The sequence below is a fragment of the Papilio polytes genome, unplaced genomic scaffold (assembly GCF_000836215.1).
Source record: "Papilio polytes unplaced genomic scaffold, Ppol_1.0 DF824270.1, whole genome shotgun sequence".
Lineage (NCBI taxonomy): Eukaryota > Metazoa > Arthropoda > Insecta > Lepidoptera > Papilionidae > Papilio > Papilio polytes.
Window position 1 is genome coordinate 1,978,990 of NW_013524934.1, and position 20,076 is coordinate 1,999,065.

At 33.8% G+C, this 20,076-nt stretch overlaps 3 protein-coding genes across 3 annotated transcripts; all 3 read left to right on the forward strand.

The window, feature by feature from the left end:
• The first annotated feature begins 1,355 nt into the window (after positions 1 to 1,355).
• Positions 1,356 to 15,869, forward strand: LOC106103721 (NADPH oxidase 4-like). Its single transcript, XM_013283562.1, has 12 exons — positions 1,356 to 1,409; positions 5,765 to 5,860; positions 6,461 to 6,659; positions 7,671 to 7,768; positions 9,492 to 9,670; positions 9,988 to 10,105; positions 13,360 to 13,455; positions 14,214 to 14,354; positions 14,523 to 14,629; positions 14,935 to 15,057; positions 15,140 to 15,616; positions 15,688 to 15,869. The coding sequence occupies exons 1-12, from the start codon at positions 1,356 to 1,358 to the stop codon at positions 15,809 to 15,811; spliced, it is 1,812 nt and encodes a 603-aa protein (XP_013139016.1). The 3' UTR covers positions 15,812 to 15,869.
• A 151-nt stretch (positions 15,870 to 16,020) lies between these two features.
• On the forward strand, positions 16,021 to 17,873 carry LOC106105362 (odorant receptor 30a-like). The gene is made up of 5 exons (XM_013285656.1): positions 16,021 to 16,881; positions 16,986 to 17,085; positions 17,157 to 17,264; positions 17,369 to 17,524; positions 17,676 to 17,873. The coding sequence occupies exons 1-5, from the start codon at positions 16,166 to 16,168 to the stop codon at positions 17,727 to 17,729; spliced, it is 1,134 nt and encodes a 377-aa protein (XP_013141110.1). The 5' UTR covers positions 16,021 to 16,165; the 3' UTR covers positions 17,730 to 17,873.
• Positions 17,874 to 17,927: 54 nt separating this feature from the next.
• On the forward strand, positions 17,928 to 19,968 carry LOC106105373 (vesicle transport protein SEC20). Its single transcript, XM_013285666.1, has 5 exons — positions 17,928 to 18,153; positions 18,233 to 18,402; positions 18,476 to 18,630; positions 18,921 to 19,024; positions 19,726 to 19,968. The coding sequence occupies exons 1-5, from the start codon at positions 18,016 to 18,018 to the stop codon at positions 19,888 to 19,890; spliced, it is 732 nt and encodes a 243-aa protein (XP_013141120.1). The 5' UTR covers positions 17,928 to 18,015; the 3' UTR covers positions 19,891 to 19,968.
• The last annotated feature ends 108 nt before the right edge of the window (positions 19,969 to 20,076 follow it).

Consider the following 20,076-nt stretch of genomic DNA (forward strand, 5'->3'; position numbering starts at 1 on the left):
TTTGTATTTATTTAAATAAAAATATTACAACTGTAACAAGTAACGCATATGAAAAAAAAAGAGCTTTGTATGCACCTTTATGAGACGTAGTACATTACGTTTACGTAGATTACATAGTACTACGTAGCTTGTAAACGTTAAAACGTACGTAAACTAGAAGTGGAGGTCTCGTAAGTAGTGTTTGCATGACAGAGAGACATAAGATCACTCATAAATATGTTACGCGTTCATGTCGTTTGAAATAACTAGAAAATATTTATGTAAGCGTTTATTTTTAAAGTCTTTTACTGGCATTTTAAAAAACTAATATGGTTTTTGCTAATATGTAAATTACGGTACTAATTTGTATCAGTTTTTAAATTCAAAAGTAGCTTTTAAAGATAGACAAAAGGATATTGGTATATTAAGGACACCTGAAACTGACGACCAAGTATATGAATGTCAATGAGGCGAAAGCTGTATCTGGACCGATTCAAACGTGAATCCGTACTTTCTGCCTACCCTTCTAGGTTACAGCTGTGAATTATAACGATAGTCTATACGGTTTAGTAAACAAGGATTCTTGTCATCGAACGTCAGCATTTCCTCATCTATCATAGCATAATATATCGTAATTGAGTGACTTCCATATCAATTACCGGAAGGAGAAATTAAATTAAGTACTCAGTGTGTGACCGATATCTGCGAAATATCCCTCGGATCAGTGTAGGATATTAAAATTAACCAACGTACCTAACATTCGATATCGGCAGTGCAATGGTTTTCTTTTGTGTTGAATGGCCAATGTTTGCCTTGAAGAGGCATTTACAGATTCACCGGGCTTGAGCTGGCCGAGCGCAGATGGCGCTTAGCCTAAACTTCGTATGAGTAACTAAGCTCGAGGGCTCCCTCAGGAGCCTCGGCACGTGCCGTTACTTTGTTATTATTACCAGATTGGGAGGCCACCGAGCTCTTAGGCAGTTTCCTGGTGTAGTATCCAAAACATCTGTACATAAGATGTGTTAATCAAAGCGATTCCGTAAGCAAAACGCAAAGATTACATTTGCAGAAAAGTTATGTATAGTTTCAGTTACAGGCACAAAAAGTACAGTCACATTTACGGCACGCGATGCGTTGACCTATCAAATCTCGGCATACTCCCGCTCAGCTCAGTTACCTACCAGTTGCCAGTTGCCGCGACAGACTACACTCGCTCGCAAGTCGCGCTGACTACGATGTCTCGTGCCATTCGAATGCCATAAAAAGTCATGAATACGATGTCTTTCCCGTAAATAATTAATTATAATTTAATTTGACATGTAAAAGTTTAATTAGTAATTTCATTAAATAAATTAATTTAATGAATTGAAAAAAATATGATAAGATTTGTAAGTGACTGTTTCGCATTTATAAAACGGCGCGTGTTTTTGGTAAGTTTTTTTGAATAAGTTTTTTTTTTATTTTGCAATACAAAAAAATATTTTATGAAAATACAGGTATGGGATTAGCTAACATAAGGTCATATTTAAAAAGCAAACTTGAAATGTTTTAAGTAAACTTCCAAGAATCAAATGATGTCAACTCTACATTTTCGTAGAAATTGTTTAGCTATTAATCCATTGCCTAATTATTTAGCTATAAATTTTAACGGGCCAGGAGTAAGGCAGTATTGTATATGACACATATCACAAAACACGCAGAGATTGCAGATTTCGAGGTCTGCGAGTCAGTTATGTGTGTTCGTGATTCATAGTTTTGTTGCATTCTGGTTTATAAGAAAACATGCAGGTTTGAATTCCCTTCGGGTTAAAGTTCCGAGGAATGCTAATTACTGCTGTATTCTTTGTGCTCATAAATAATCGAAGTTGCAAGGAGTTGCGAAATTTAACCCATTTACGAGGCGCAACTGAACTACTTAGTTGAAAATTTATGGATTTTGTGAAAATGTTATTATACAGGAAATTGTGGAATAATTTATATTACGTTGCAGATTAAAACTGCTTTTTAGTTATTTTTCAATCAACTTCCTAAGGGACAAGTTCTTTATTAGTTTTTGTTTCTCTAATAGTAAAAAAAAAACTTCACTTGAGATTCTTGCGTTGATAAAATTCCTAGCATTTCTTCACGATTTGCTTTAAGCTTGCTAAATGTTTACTCCATAACTAGAAAGTTTTCATAATATTAAAAAAAAGGATAGGAGTTAGCCTACATTTTCCATGTTAATGGAAAATGTAGGCTAGGAAAAGTTACTTTCATTTCCTTCACTATAATTTCAGATGACGAACAAAACGAAAAATATATTTTCTTAAAACGCTACAATTTCTCTAAGCGGAATATTAAACAAAAACATTTTAATTTCACTACTTACGGAAATAAAATTGTAAAAACTACCACCTTTCATATAAAAATAATAAATTGCTCAGATGCATAAAATATCGCACGGAGTTAAGTTTTTATTCACTGAGCAACTGTTACTGGAGACAAGTGTCGCGTCTAATTAAAAGTGTGGTAAAACTTTTTTGGATCTTACAAAACTAGCTTCTGAAAGTCTCACCATAGGACTCTTCATTTTTTGGTTTACGGTCCTTAAATTGAAGCAGACGCCTTGCACTTATTTACTTCTTCATTTGTGTATGACTGATTTTTTTAACAAAAAAAGAATACTGGTTTCAAGACAATATTTAGTCAATCTAACTATAAATATTTTTAAAATAGGGGAATGTTATTTATTGTCTGTTGTCTGGAATAGTTCTGATATGCAAATCGCCCGTGCGTGACATAAGTGCGTCTGTATCACTCATAAAACCTCTTAACAGTTTTGTATCATTGAAGTGACATTACTCCCTCATCGCTTCGCGTCTAGCACGAGAGCCTCTCCACACTCTCACACCCGGTAACGGATTACAAATTGGCGCTACGACGAAATGCGAAGCGGCAAACTCATCTGCATTTCCTGTACAACGATCATTTGAATAACGCTGGTTTGGCTTATTTTGATGTATTTGCATACTGTTCAGTAAAAAAATAATCAAGCAGGTCTATACCTTCTAGTTTGGAGACCCGGTATCATTTTTTTAGATTTTTAATCATCAGAAATTCGTAATATTTAAGTTCGATTCCTGAATTTCTACTTAATTTTTTTCATCTGTAGTTCCTCTGGTATTGCGGATGTCCATTGGCATCGTTGACCACCCTTGTGTTCCTGCCGCTCGTTTGCCCCCTTCTCATATAAAAAAACCTTTAGTTTGAAATAAATCTTAAATATCGAAAGAAAAGAAAATAAAACATCGGCGCAACGCTATATTATTGCCCACACTTCCGTCTATATGACATCTGTCAATGTCATTCAGAATTAAGAATAAGCTACTCTGGCGGGAATGAGTAGTGTAAGTGTAGAAGTTAATTACGTTGTTACTATTAATGTCTAAAAATACTATAATTTAACCTGCATTGTAATTACCATCGCTAGATATTAGCGGTGGAATCTAACCTAAAAATTTTTTGTTGACCGTGATTACATTCGGTTGTTGACACTCAAAAAGTATATCAATTCTAGTTCACGTATAAAATGATCTATAAAGATAATGTCTGCTATATAGGCAGTTTACTTGAGTACATAAGGGTGTGTACATATCGGCGGTGTTTACATTGTGCGGCCGCTATGTACACAGCCGATCTGATGTTACAGCATCCAAACAGCGGATTAGTGAGGCATGGCCGGTGTGCGGGCTCCGATAGGCCTACTGTAATTATGCAAATGATTTATGAATTAAAAGGATGGTTTCTATGATTCATTTACTTCCTGGGTTTTGTTGTAGGTGTTAGGTGTGGTGATTAAAATAGTATTGAGTTTTTATTGTAGATTTCACGGTATTTAAAAAAATATTAGTTAAGCCAATTCTCAATGAAAACTTAAATTACGATATGCTTTGTATCGATGTCTTGACTGGAGGGACGTAGGTTACTTTGGCAAAAATGTAAAGTATTTGATAGTTAACAACTGGTTATCGTAAAAACAGAAATACCTAAAAAAAAAACTAAACAAAATATTTATCCAACTAATTTAAAACGAACTCATTTTTCTTAATTTGAAATGAGTTCAAGTACTCCGATGCTCTAATTTACTGTTTTACTAAAACATTTAACTTACTGAAAATGACAATTACGATCTAGTTATCTTAATATAAGATGTAAGTAAATGTTACTAGGTTACATCTGTTTAGTATTTTTGCAAAGATATCTTTGCTAATTTTACATTTAGTTACACTCATGTGTTTCGACATTTTTGTTTCGTGCGTGTTCTCCGTTCTTTATTTCTAAGCGTTTTATGATGTGATTAAGATGCATTTAATTTATCTAGTTCACTTTCTACATTTTGGAGTAGTTTAATATATTTCATATGTTATTCTACAATTTAACAATTACTATTGAAATTAACCATAAATGTTTCCAATACTAAGTTTTATGTCAAACTAAACTTGTTTTAGCATAAAGTTTATGGTTACTGTCGGGTCAGACCGTAAGGGCTATATGATATAATGATGTATGATGATGTACGACTCATGTATGCTAGAGTAAATGAGATGCAAAAGTAGGTTACAGTTCAAGCTAGCTTTGCATGTTGACATGATGTCTAACGTCACCGCTTCTAAGCTGTAATGGATACAGACTAGACTAGGACAGTGTATTTATCAAGCACTAAGACTAGGACAGAGGATTATCTAAGCATTAACGTAGAGGATGGAATAAGTACCTAGTATTGTTTATTGGAAAGCGTTTTTAATGCTTCACAAACGAGACGGTGTAAACAAGGCAATAGGATTTAATATTACCTCCGGTAGGTTAATTTATCCGCAACTTTTATATTATAATGTATTTTTCATGGTCAATGAGGGATCCCATATTGAGTGTACAAGTAGTAAATTGCGGATTAGACTTTTTAAAGGCATATCTTACAGCTTATGAAATTCATGTATAGAATATCACTATTTGATAATGAATAATGAAAATTAAAATGTAACATGTAAGAGCTTGTCAGATTATCGCATGCCGTCGCGTCAGATGCAAATGAGAATCCGAAGGGGTATCGTTCGACATCCAGTAATTAATGCGGGCCCTCGGCCGCTGTCATCGACTCCATTCACTCGTTCAATGGAGGTGGCTGTCAAAGGCGTTGTGCTGCGTACGTACGCACGGTTGTTGAATACCGTCTGCTCTCAAGTGTCAACGTAACTTCGCACGTTTGACTTCCGACGAGCTGCCTCCCGTTGCCTGTCGCGACTCGTGTCGCAGTCGCACGGAATGCCTCAATTCGCGTTCATTTCAAGTCTCGCTTGACGTTTTCAAAAGCGAAACTAAGCTCACACGCTCTCCAAACACACTGCCTGTTTACCGAGATAGCGGACTTTGAACTTATCTCCGACATTTTTCATAGCTCCCTGAAAATAATGCTAACGAGTATAAATAGACGATTATTCTTCATTCAGTTATTACGTTGCTAATTTAAATAGATTAAGCGCTTTTCATGTGATTTTTTATGAGGTTTTTATTAAATGATTACCCTTGTTAGAGTTTAATCATAATAATAAATTCAATATCGTATGTTGCTCATTAATATGGATTAGTAAATATTTAACATAATTTTTAAATATAATTGTGAGTTTATAACTTTTAGTTGTAATCCTTTTTAACATAGAGCCTCACTAACAACATGGTACAGGGCCATTTTAAACGACAGTCTGAAGAAGTAGTTTTTTATACTAACGAACTGTTTCATTTGTTTCAGATATTATGGATCTCACTAGTCATGTACATTTTTTACGATTCATTTATTTTCTACAAAAGGGAGCGACGTTTTTATTATTTAAGGCAAATGTTGGGGGTGAGTTATCTACAAAGTGTCAGCTCGGAGCGAGGTTTTTGAATGCTCGACGTTATATCATTTCGTTGAAAGAACGCGTGCGTCAGCCATGTCTCATGTTCTTGTATCATAGAACTGGCAATAATTTAGGTCATTACGATTGAATCACGGCTTGCTGATGAATACAATTTATTGCCACTTTATTTAACAGATGTTTATTTAATTATAAAATTTTATTAGTAAATTGACAATCATGCCAAATATTTTACATTAGATTTCGTTTAATAAATTCGACTGTTAAATCCTGTTTTAGAATTCTAACTGTCTACATTTTTAAACAGATAGTTGCATCTCTTTCTAGGACTACATCGGTTGAGGTAGAAAGAGATGGATGGATTGCGTGTAATGTGACATGATCAAGAAGGGAGTGATGACTGAGATGATGGATGATAGAGTTATTTGGAGGACGAAAACCCGTTGCGCCGACCCTAAGGAAGTAGGATATGGCAGGGGAGATGATGATGATGATGAGTTGCATCTGCATTTAATGAGAATATTGGACTTTTATATAGCAGAAGAAGCCACGGATTAGCTCTATCTAAATGTCAGTTTATTTTTCAGTTAGGTCTGTGTATATCTCGAGGGACAGCAACTGTTCTCAATCTGTGCTGTGCGCTGGTTCTACTACCTTTGTGCAAGAAGCTCAACCAATTGCTTTATCGTCTATTGTCCAAACTATGGCCCGGACTCTTCTTCTTCTGGCTGGAGAGAGCAAAGAGTTTTCATATGACTGTCGCCATCACCCTTCTTGTGTTTGCTGGTGAGTCTGATTAAGAACGGGACAGAATAAAGACGTTTCTATACTAATATAATAAAGCGTAAACACACACTTCTTTGTGGCTTAAGATATCAGCAATTACAGTATATTTTTGAATAATTCTCTTTTAAATGAAAAGCTCTACACTTACGTCACGCTTTAGGCTATATGTTTTCACGCTATTAAAACTTAGGGGGTAAATAAATTGGATAAAAACCCCAATGTGGGAAAGAGCTCATGTGCTGCTGCCAACATCAAGAAAGCATCATAGTAATGTAATTGGTATTTCGACATTGTAGATAATTTGATAAATGTAAACAGTAAAATAAAGCTTTTATAATTTCATGCGGATGAAGCCGCACGGGAACAGCTAGTATAGAAATCAAACGAAAAAGTTTTCCGCAAGGTCATTAACGTTGGCATTACTTAAAGAAAATGTCGTCTCATAAAACGTGCGTCTAGTACGTGTGTGAAATTTACGTATTCATTTACGTTTCATTCAGCGACCCCAAATGATTATTAGACCTACGACCCTCGGGGCTGGGGCGCATTAAGTTCTTGAGACGAAGGCTAATGGTCGTCTCACACCAGTTAGAAAGTACCTACGACTTCGGAGCTCCGATATAGTGCGTATTTAGATTTTAGAGGGCTTTCGCTTTGTACGCTTAGGGTCGGTGTGAAGTATGTTTATTGTAATTTGTCGTAATTTACGTTGATGCGTGTGCTTTCATATCGCATAAGGATTAAAACGTCAAGAATTTTTGGCGTACATATTCGTTATTTTTTTACAAGCAAGTAAATTTGAAAAATAAAGATGAATTTTATCCATAATTACGGGAATATGAAAAAAGGGTTGCATCTATCCAACAAAAAATACTTTGGGCTAGATTGAATAACAAATCTGCGCCATAAATTAAAGTGTCAATGATGCTTAATGATTTCTGTCAATTGCCTCAAAGATATTTTGCGTTTTTTTATCATAAAAAGTAAACTACACGAGATTTTTCTTTGCAGTGATACATTCCATGTCGCATTTCGTGAACCTGTGGAACTTTTCTCGTAACTACGACGAGCGGCATGCGGACATCAACCTGGCGCGCTACAAGAACGAGGTTAGTTTGTTAACATTGTCCTCTGCTCCCTTGAAGTATTCGTAAATTTTAGGTGTCTATTTTGAATTAGTACTAAAAAGGTTACATAATTTAGGAGATTTATTTTCAGTGGATGAGATTATGTATCTACTATAAAAAATTTGTTTCTAATTTAAGTCGTTGAAATATATTGTATTAACAAATCAGTTACAATTATAAAATTATATTATTTGTAAACTTAATACTTTACTTACTTGGATAAAAATTCTAACATGAAATATTCCGAATAGGGTAATTTCTTAAGATTCAAATAAAATCACAGGAATGATGTCTCCCAAAAAACTGGTAGGCACAAGATACACGAAATGTCGGAACGTACACTTATAAGAATATTCAACAATAAAATGTCATTTCTTAGGAGTTTCACCACTTTGAGTTGAAGTCTGTTCCGCTTGAGAAACACGCTTCAAGAAAGGCTTGCCTCCTTTTATTCTTCAGTGAGGTTCAAACTGCACCCGAGAGTGGCGTTACACGGCACGAAATGTTTGTAACACGCTTTACATTTTATGCTCTCTCATTTATTTTTATGGCTACAAAGCATTATGGTCGAATACGGTACTTTGTAAAATTAAAACAATTTGAAATTTTGTTGCAAAATTGAAATTAAGTGGTATTTTTTGAACACTTTCCAGAAATAAAAAAAAACTAACAGTATATTAAATTACAAATATGAAAGTTTAAAAAAGATGGATGGATGTTTATTTGTGAGAAGGTATCTCCGTAACGTCTTGACGAATCTTCGTGATTAACCACCGATATACTACCCATAGTCAATATTGTTTAATAAGTTTTAATTCCGCGTGGACTCGCGGGAAAAAACTAGCGTAGAATAGTTTCCAATTCATTAGATTAGTTACATGAAAACAACGAATCAAGTTAAAGGGACACTTATAGACGGCACTAACTAAAACAATTCCAAACAGATCCTATAACAATTGTGAAAGCGGAGAGTTTTAGAATAGAGGCTGACAATAGCGTAGTCAGAACAAACACTTGACAGTCGGGGGTGTAAAGGCCCGTCCACACTACACACCCCATCTGATGCTCATTGTGCGACTCTTTTATAATGCATGGCGTCTGGACGTATGTTTGCACCATTATTGACTACGATTCAGACTTAATAGAACATTGTATGAATGGGAACGTTTAATTTAGGCATGCGACGAGCAACTCTTGTTGAAGAATTGCTGAAGTAATTAATTTTATTAGGTACAATTTAACAGTAATTCTTTTTCATTTTATTTTGACAATTGAAGGTGCAAAATTTTACATTAGAGATTTTTTACACCTTGTTTTCATGAATCATTTTTTTGTTCTAACAATGAAACCCGATTTTCGTGTTACCCTCATTCCAATAAATAAAACTATCGATAATGGTGTACGGATTAAAAATGATATAAAGATACCTTGCAATAAGTACTGAAAGAAAACAATAAAGTTTGAGTCCGCGTTGAGTGGCAACATTTATCACAAACTCAATAATGGGTTGTTGTACGGACTCTTCTCGTTGAGGACTTCGTGGAAACTGTAATTAGTCATTATTAGTATTCCAGCTTTGTTGGGGGAGTTTTGTATTTAATGAAGAAAGGGTTCTATTGTGAAAATGTTTCTGCACAGGTATAATAAATGGTTTGTGTTTACCTTTTATTTTATTTTATTCTTTAAACGAAGTATTTAATTTCAGAGTCCATTCCTGCTATTGATAAGCATGGCGGGGTTGACAGGCGTTATGTTATTAACTATAGCCATCTGCATGGGTCTGACATCTCTGCGAGTGGCACGTCGTCGAGTCTACAACGCTTTCTGGTATACTCATCAGTTGTACATGCCTTTCATGGTGTTCCTCATGATCCATCCCTTAAGGTAATTATACATATATAGTCTAATTTTTTGGGGTACGGACTACCGATCTTGCGGTCGAGGGTTTGAACCCCGCCATTTGACTACTGTAGTGAACCATAATCTAGCATAAGCCTAGAGCTTAATTGAAATGGTTAAAGGAAATGTTAGTGAATTAACAAAAATCTACTATAATATAATTACAATGTTAAAGATTAAGTTAAGTAAGCCTTAAGTACATAAGCTATTGACTGTAAACTAAAAAAGGGTAAATATCCCCTCTATATTGTATGTATAAGTTTGCGCGATTACGTTATTTGAATTGTTTTATTATCTTTTAGTGGTGTGTTAAAAGAAGAAGTATTGGACGAGCATCGCACTAGTCCATTCTCTAGTCAAGTAACAAGTTGGTCGAATGCTTCCGCGCCGCACACAAAGTTTGTGCCGATAAAGTCTAAGGTGAGTTTATATCTGTAGTTTCACACATTTTGTACAGGATTTGTATCCGCATTCACCCTTGCTTGCTAAAGGCATGAAACTCTACAAAGTTTTAAAAGTATATTCTTGTTCTTGAGCTACGAGGACGTGTACAGAACTTTAATACTTATATTATTCATACCGCCAATACTCAATAGTTATGTTTTTAAAGTTACATTCAGAGTTCTTGATGCAATTGCAAGAAAAAAAATATGGATCTGATATGCTTTCTTTCTTTTTTCTATCAGTTTCAAAAGCAATATCTAATTGTAATGTATTTCTATGTTTTCTTTATGTAGACACTAAGTGAATTGGAAAGGAAGTAATGTGGAAGGGATCGGATCCTGTGACACAAGGAAATCTACAACAAGAGTCTAGGCTTTCATGAAAAATCTTATAAAGATAGTTACATATGTTCTAGCAGTAATAAGTATAAAAAATGTATCTGAAATAATTTACAGTTATCCTGAGGAAAATACTTGACCTTTTCAATTAGATATAGTGATAATAAATATCTAATAATAATACAAACACCTCAACGGAGTGACAAGTGACGATCGTCATGTTTAAACAATGGCTTAGCGACGCGATAGCTATTACGTAATGCAGTTTCAGTAACCAAGATAATATGCCAAGTTTAGATAATTTCGCTATTTCCATTCTATTATCACAATTTGGTTTAGGTATATAGTTATCTTCTGGACTCCGTCATTTAGGGTCTGTCCCACCAATGGCTGAGAGAGGCTCAGATAGCTTAAAAATGACGTCACTGTCAGATAAAGTAACAAAATCCGATATTACCATCACATATTTTACACGTTGGCTTGTTATCAGACAATTTACAATTTGGTGGCACAGGCCTTAGTAATTTATACTTCTATACTAATAATATAAAGAAGAAAGATTTGTATTTTTTGATTCACGCAAAAACTACTAGGCCGATTTCAAAAAATATTTCACCATTAGAAAGATAATTTATCTGTAACACAGATTATATTTTTTAAATTCACGCGGGCGAAGTCGTATGTCAGACTTTGTTAACGGTTCTCGGAATTTTAATGATAACGAGATAACGTAATTTTAAATGCATTAATCAGAATTGACATTATTTCCGAAATCAGAGCAAAATTAAAAATTTAAACGTGCTCCATTTTAATTATGTCAAGGCGAGTCAGCGAATTAATTTGCGTATAACTAGATTGACTCGATATTCCCATAACTAATGATCCATGATAAACTATGACATCAATGGTTTCTATAGAATGAAGTAAGATATTGAAGGTCGCTATAAGCCATTCTGATGGTGGGCGCGACCGGAACTGATTTGTCATAAATTCTTTCATGTTCTGTTGGTCGCAGCCGGTGACTGAAATAACCATTGTGATGTGTCTTTGAATCGTAATCTCCATTTATGACGTCACGTTTACAACGTACATACCAGCTGTTTGTTGCTCTGTTTAAAATTACGAAGAAAAAACATCAGTATACATCACAACCATTAAGATTTACTATTCCTGTACCGTTTAAACTTCATCTTTTATATGAATAAAGATAAAAATGTAGATCTAAGTTAAATATTCAAGCGAGAACTTGAAGTATCTGAGTCACATCCTTTCTAGAACAAACAAAATTCCTGCAGTTTATTATTATGCCAACATAGTTCCACTTGACGCATAAAACTATTGTTTACCCTTGTTACAATTCCGTTGATTACTATTATTTTTTTAAGTAAGTTTTTTAAGCATAACTCCGCTTAGGTTCTTTATCTAATTTGATTAGTGTATTCTAGTAAGAGCTGTTCGTATTTTGTTATTTATAGTGGCCCTTTCAACAGAGCAACAATTACACAAACATCAATCAGTACAATGTTCTATTGGTGAATTGAAACACTATTCTGAAAATAAACGCAACATGATTTCGTGAGTCAATATCGAGATATTTTTGGATCTGCTACCCCAATAGCCGGTAATTGCGTGTTTTAACGGTCACTGAGCTTTTGTTCTGGTCAAATACTAGGAGTATGCCTTTATTCTTAACTCAAAAATGCACATTTTAAGTATCTTATAAAACTACACAAAATATTATTAAACGTGTATAGTTACTCGTACATTTTCCATATTTAGTGAATCTTCAAACCCTCAATTTGATGAATTCTTAAAAAAAATTAATTCTCTAAGGATGGTGAACCGTGAATTCTACGAAAACCATGATTATCTGCTTACGTCTTTGGTCCATCTTTATATTTACTTGCTACCAGTCTACAGCTACATGTACCATATTTGATCAAAGATCTAAATACAAAAATTGAATCACCAATTATTGTAAACACGTGAAATCATAAAACATATTTGTAAAATGTCGCAGCGTTATTTTGCGGCAAGGCTAATTGCTTCCATTTTTTAAATTAAAACACGTTACATTAATAGGGCTGACGCAAATTACAATAGCTCTTGACAGCTCGTCACTTTGCGCGTAATTAAATGTAACTAAGGAGGGTACCCTAATTTACACACATCAGGCACCACTCAACATTAATCAAGATGCACTAAGGCGGCGTATGAGCCACTCTTCATATCTAATCACTTTACATAAGGTCTATGTTCCCCCTATCGAGGGTAAAATTTAAATTCTGAAATCTTACTTCTTACCAATATTATAAATGCGAAAGTTTAGATGGTTGGATGTTTGTTAAAGTTTGCAGCCTAAACGACTGAACGGATCTCGATAAAATTTGGCATAGATGTAGAGCATAGTCTGGAAAAACACATAGGCTACATACTTTTGTTTTTTTATTCGATCGAGGCGAAAGATAGTTAGTAAGTAATTAAACTTTTGCTAAGGATAATGCGTAGTGGAGACTTAATGTTAGAATTGTACACTAATGAACTTAATTTGTGGAATCCAGTCTTAGAGGTATGTTACACTTGGCGTCAGTATTGAGTTCTTATCCTGACCTATTTCCAGGAGTTATTCGAATAAGAGGCTTAACTAAAACCAGGACGTCCAGGAAGTCCTATAGAATAACAATTATATTTGTTTCGCATAAATAACTTCACGCATTGTATTGGAAAACATTGTATGGCGGATAAAAACGATTCGTATACAATAATATTTAAATATTTGTTTAAAAATGTAATCCGTAAATAATTATACGCACAAGTTGCGTAATCCAAAAGTGCGTGTACATATTTATCATAATTATCGAGGCTAATGTTAAGTCAGTAATTTTTTTACAGACTTGGATTTGGATGGCTGTGCCGCTTTCTTGTTTTCTGGTCGATCTTCTGTGGCGAATATTCACGAGGAATTTGGCAAGAGTTCAGATGTTAAATGTAAGTTTATTTTGTTATGTCTATAATTCGTAAAATAGCAGCATAATAGACTGTAATAGTATACAGACGTGAAGCGAATAATGCTTTACTTCTGTATTTTGTTCGTTCAAAGATTTTATCTAGAGAAATAAACTTACTATGTACAGGTCACATAAATATTCCGATAGACCACATGATGTCTAGATAACTATTTTCATTTCTGAATACTTTCATATTCGCACTTGATGTATTCCCAAGCTTTGCCAGCATTTCTAAGCCAGTATAGACGATGAAAAGGTTTCTATTCCGATTCTTCAAACATTGCTCCACGAATACATCTTTGAAACGAATCTGAAGACTTTAATTATAAGCAAACAGCTGCGCCGCCGGCGATTTAGTCCGGTAACCGATTATACTTTGCATAAGCCGCTTATGTCCGTTAGTACAGGCGCCATCGAAAGTCAATTAACATTTATTTACGAATTTAAACTTTAATCTTTCAATTGTTTATGTCAATTGTTACTGTACCAAATTATCATGTAAAGCAACCACATTTAAAAGAAAGACACAAGAACACTAAGAACTGGCAAACCTAGCGAAAAAGTTTCATCCAAACTCGTAGTAGTTATCACGTAATAGATACGTGTAAACATTGAAAAGATGCAGTTGAACACATAGAACAGTGAATTGGCTGGAGTAGCAGCTAAAATGCATGCAGTTTTTTGTTTTATCATGGTATACTACTACTCTACGGAAACCATTTACGGTATTTTCCACAGGTATGTCATATGGCCGGACGGACTCTGAGTATAACTGTTAGCTGCCCATACAATACGTTTAGATGTCGCAAGGGGCAATACGTGCTGCTGCAATGTTTAGATGTGTCACTACTGGAATGGCATCCCTTCACCATCGTAAAGGTAAGACGTTTTAAACTCGATTAATAGTTACTAGAGTTAAGTAAATTCTCTTTTAAATTTCTCTTATGAACTATTAACTTGTTCTATTAGTAATTTTAAAGACAAAAGTGACTTGGAGTTTGTTGATAAGTAATTAAAATAATGTTAACAAAGTTATTTTGGTTTCAGCTACCGACTGTGAATCAAAGAGAGTTCGAGGTTTGGATAAGAGTCAAAGGTGACTGGACTGAAGCTTTAGAGAGACTGATCTTGGAGAAAGGAGCAAGTAATGTTAGGTAGATCTACTACCGTATTCATTTACTTGATAATCCCAAACTGTGCAGTTCGAAAGAGAAAGGTTGCAATGGCTACATTCAAATATACGAAGCCTTGGTCCCTTGAATGTTATGTAAGGTTAGCTAAACTTAAAGGGCATCGCAACGTGAAATTGTTAAACAACATATACCATTCCCATTGTAAGACTTTTCTGTATAGATTACCCATTAGGAAGATTGTGCATCTTCATGATATGTTGAGAGCGACGCCTACAAAAGTCTTGGACCTCAAATTATCATTCTTTAATAGATATTGTCTATTTTAGGATACTAATAGACGGTCCATTTTCAAGTCCAATGGAGGGAGTCAGCAGGAGTGATGTGGCGTTATGCGTAGCGGCCGGTGTGGGGATCACACCTTTTGTGACCATCTTACAAGAAATGCTGATGTAAGTCACATTTCTATGCACTGGTAGACCAATAGATATACTATGCGTAACGTTCTTTATTCCTAAAGAAAATATGTTACAGAAATCCAAGAAGCACGTTACCGGGTAGAGTACACTTGTTATGGATTGTGAGACGGGAACAGGAAATAAAATGGTTGGCGGATTTAACTCACAAAGTTATCTCGCAACTGAGACACGCTAATCGACCGGATAGACTGCATATCGAATTTTACGTAACGAGCACAAACAATAATGATCCTAATACGACTTATGATAAAGATAAAAATAATATAGCACACGTAGTAATGATCAATGAAAAAGGGGTCCTGACTCATATCTTAAACAAAAACGATAAAAACATTTCCGACGATGAGAAAGCAACTCTTTTGACCCCTAACAGAAAAAGGGTTGATTATGTTGCAAAGGATATTAAAGATGAATGTAACGATAGAAAAGGACATGATATAGCGAAGGAATATCCTTTGGTGGGATGTCGAGTGAGGAGAGGCAGACCGCACTGGGACAGAGTGTTCGGATATTGGGTGCATTTGTATCCAGAGTAAGTAATAAATAATAAGTTATTTTTTTACCAATACAAAAGCTAAATATAATTACTTATGTTTTTTACAGACAGAATCTCAACCTATATTGCTGTGGACCAAAGAAATTAGTCAAATTATTAAGAAATAAATGCAAAATTGTATCGAACGATACGAAGAACAAGTTTACGTTCATCCATGAAGCTTTTTCCTAATGTAGATAATCTAATTTATGTATGATGATCGTTAAATTAATATAAAAGTATTTAAAAAAAAGTTTCATTTCAACTATTGTAGTTAGAATTGAATATAAGAATGTATTATGGGTTAGTAGAAGAGCAAGGATTCCAACAATACTAATCGTTTTAATAAATGCATTTTATACTAGCAGTGTACTTCGATCTGCAATTTTCCAGATATAATTTAGTACGTAGCAAATTAAACTCCAAAGTTCGATTACAAATTGACTTGATTATTCGTAATTGTTTAACTTTAGCAACTAGAATTTACAGAACTTTAAATTGCACAGAACATTACTCAAGCAATTTTATTTCATAAAGCAAGTAACCATGGAGTTTGCAGGTATCTTTTCTCGAGGACAAGATTTTTTTGACATCAATTTAAAATATCTTTTTTACGTTGGATTATGGCCAAGAGAAGATTTTACAAGAAATAAAGCATTTTTATACAAGTTGTATGAAATTGTTTTGCATATTTTGTCCTTGGTATACGTCGTAACTACCAGCATTGGGACATACCAGAATAAGCACGATGTAGCAATATTTTTGTCTAATTTGGATAAAAGTCTTGTGGCTTACAATTTTGTATTGAAAGTTATCATTTTTGTCATAAAACGTAAGCATGTTGAAAAATTGATTAAGGAAATAGCAGCATCTGGTGATAGAATTTCTTACAATCAAAAACGTTTAATGGCTCTACATGTCATTATTATAACTATTGTAGCCACAGCTATAATTGGCGCATTTAGTTTACTGGCTTTGTTTAAAATGGAGATGATTGTTGAAGCTTGGATGCCTTTCGATCCACATAAGAATGTAAAGAATTATTTCATGGCGACTCAAATCCTGGTTATAACATTTATTGTGCCCTGCTCGTACAGATCAATTGCTATGCAAGGTATAGTTTGTAGTATCGTTATGTATTTGTGTGAGCAGTTTATAGATTTGCAAAATAAAATAAAGCGCTTAGAATATTCAAGAGAGATAGAATCCTGCATGAGAACGGAGTTTAAGGAAATAGTGAAAAAGCACGTACGTTTGATGAGGTAAGGTCACTAAACACGTCCTTTATTTTTTATTTCATGATAGTTTTCTACAGCGTTGAGATAAAAATTGAACGTGAACCAATTTCAGCCTTTGTAGTTTTCAGGTTTTCTAAGCAATTATCAACGACATTTAAAGAGTTCTTTTTAATACAAAATTTAGCTGTTTCGGTTGAAATGTGTTTGAATGCTATGATGGTGACTATGGTAAGCAGATTTTACTGCAGAATTTTAACTTTTATGGATAATGAGAAATATCGTTAAGTACCAATTTACAGGTTGAACGCGAACAGAAGACACTGTTGGCTAGTTTTATAGCTTTCCTGACAATAGCGCTGATTAATGCTTATATTTACTGTTATTTGGGGAACGAAATGATTGTTCAGGTTTGTTGATAACGTAACATTTAACCTATGATGTTTTACTGGTCGTAGTTACACAACAATTTTGAATTAATTTTCTTAATAATACTTTACACATGGGTCGCTAGAGTGAAGGCATCGCAATGGCGGCCTATGAAGCTTCTTGGACATCTTGGCCTCTTGATATGCAAAAAGATCTCCTCATCGTTATCAGGGTAGCACAAAAACCATTGAGTCTCAGCGCAGGCGGAGTAGTCACCATGTCCATGCAAGCATATAGTCAGGTATGGTTTAATAATAAATGTTACATAGCAAGCTTTTGTAAAACTCAACCTATATTAAAACAAGTAATTTTTATATCTATTTCACATTTCTCGATTCTATTCCCAATGCAAACGCGCATGATTTATATTATATGTATTGTTATATTTACAGGCGTTATACAATGGCTATTCCATATTTGCTGTTCTCAATGATGCAGTTGATTAGTGAAGTGTTTTAGAAATTCAAAGTAATGTAAAATTTGTAATAGTTTTGCCAAAGAAGACGAAGTAGCGGTCTATAATAAAATAAAGTTTAAACCACAATCGATTGTTCTTTCATTTACTGTTTGTTCATTTGTCCCATCACTAATTTGAATTATAATCTGTGCAGCCAGCTGTTTAGGTTTAGTCTGTCAATCTGTCAACTGTCAGTTATTGATTTTTATGAGAAAAGTGGATCGATTGAAAGATATTTTATTAATGTTTAAATATTAGACTATTAATAATTGGCAATGAAGCTTACTCCTGATATTAATAATACGGAAACGTACCAAAAACTGTTTGCGAAACTTCAAAATCCCGATGTTAATTATCAAAAATTTGTCAAGAATCTGGCGAAATACCACTTTCAAGTAAAAGCTGTAATACAGGTAATGATTTTGATGTAAATGAGGATTCAACTGTGTATTTATATAGAAGATATATTAACAATTCAATTATTTTACTTAGGATATTTTAGGATGCGATTCTATGGATAAGTTAAATGCTCTCAATGAAAAGGGTAGAGCTTCACTCACAGTGCTGAGAGAAGAACTTGATAGTTTGGATTTATATGGACATGAAAGCGGTGATGAGAAGTTTCTTGTTGAATTAGAAGCTCAAAAGCATTCTCTCGCAAAGTAAATAGAGTTTGATTGTTTAATCATGTAGTATTTTGGATTCCCCAGTTATTTGGTTTTTCTTCTTTTTTAGACTTTTACAAGAATTTAGAGATGCAAATGTAAATACTTTATTCAATATTGAAAAAGCACAAAGAGAGGAATTACTTAATTCTAAGATTGAAGGTGAATCAAATTTACGTAATAGGAAAAAGCCTGGGAAAAAAGATGGACTGTCAATGAGTTCAGGTTTGTTAAATATTTTTTTTATGACACTGGTAACAAACTAAGCAAACAGATGAATGGATGGATGTTTGTATGAGTTTATAGCCTAAACAGCTGAATATATCTCAATGATGTTTGGCATTGATGTAGAGGATAGTTTAGAAGAACATAGGTTACTTCTTTTTATTCCACTTGCACAGAGTTGTGGTTAAAATCTAGTAATATTTTGTTGGAGGGATGCCAGTTTATTTTACCTAGTTGTAAACTTTTGATAATTTAGCCTAAAACTACAAAATAAATCAACATTTCTTTAGGTGTGACAGAACAGTTATTGTCAATAAGTAGGCAATTGGCCGACACAACGCAAAGAAGTCAGGCCACACTAGATACTCTGGTTTCATCTAGTTCTGCTGTACATGTAAGTGTTCAAAATTATAAACAATAATTGTGTACACATTTGGTAAGCAAATTTCAATTTTAAATAGTTATGGTAAATGACAGTTTTTGTAGACTTAACCTTGTCCTGTATATAGTGAAGGGTTCGACCCAAGACATAGTATGATAATTATCTTATATGTCCAAATTGTTTTACAATATAAATAATGTTGCATTCCATGTTAAGATCAAAATAAAAAAATATCGTTAATTTAATGCACTTCAATTGGTTGGACATATAAATGTTATCTATTGTGGAAATAAATTTTTGTAAGTAATAAAATTAGTGTTTTAGACTCAATTATTTTTAGGGTTATGCAAGTAATGTCGGTCACTTAAACACTATCCTGGCTCACCCGTCTACGGTCGAGGCTGAGATGGTGTTTAAGTTGGCCGACATCTGTTTAAGAAAATAGTATGTTAACTAAGTTTTGTTTGTTTAAGACTTATGGGGGGTTATCTTCGCTTCGCGACAAAGCCCCCTGTAAAAACAAATTAAAAAAGACTAATAAATGATAATTATGGCTAGTAATTTAAATAGCATGGTGTTATTGACTTAAAAGAATATTTTCAAATGATATATTAAAAAAAGAATGTTTCTATGTTTATGTTTAAGTAAAAAACAATATCTGTTTTTTATGTTGTATGTTTCTATACAATTTAATATTGTTAAATAAATTTCAGGGCACACAATCGGAGTTAGAGAATACAGCTGGTACAATTTCTCAATCAAGCAAGCTGTTAAATAAATATGGAAGACGGGAGTTCACTGACAAAGTGATAATGTTCTTTGCATTCTTGTTCTTTTTAGCTGTATGCCTTTATATTGTACAGAAAAGGCTGTTCTAATTTGTATTTCCTGATATGGATTGTATATCATTATTATATGTAATAATTTTTATTTAATATTAAACAATTATCATTTAATGGTGGAGTTTCTCTTATTATTTAAAATGATATTTTTATACTTAATGTGAACTACCAAAATAATAAGAAGATTTTCATTGTCTTTAATGGGCTTTTAAATATTAGTTA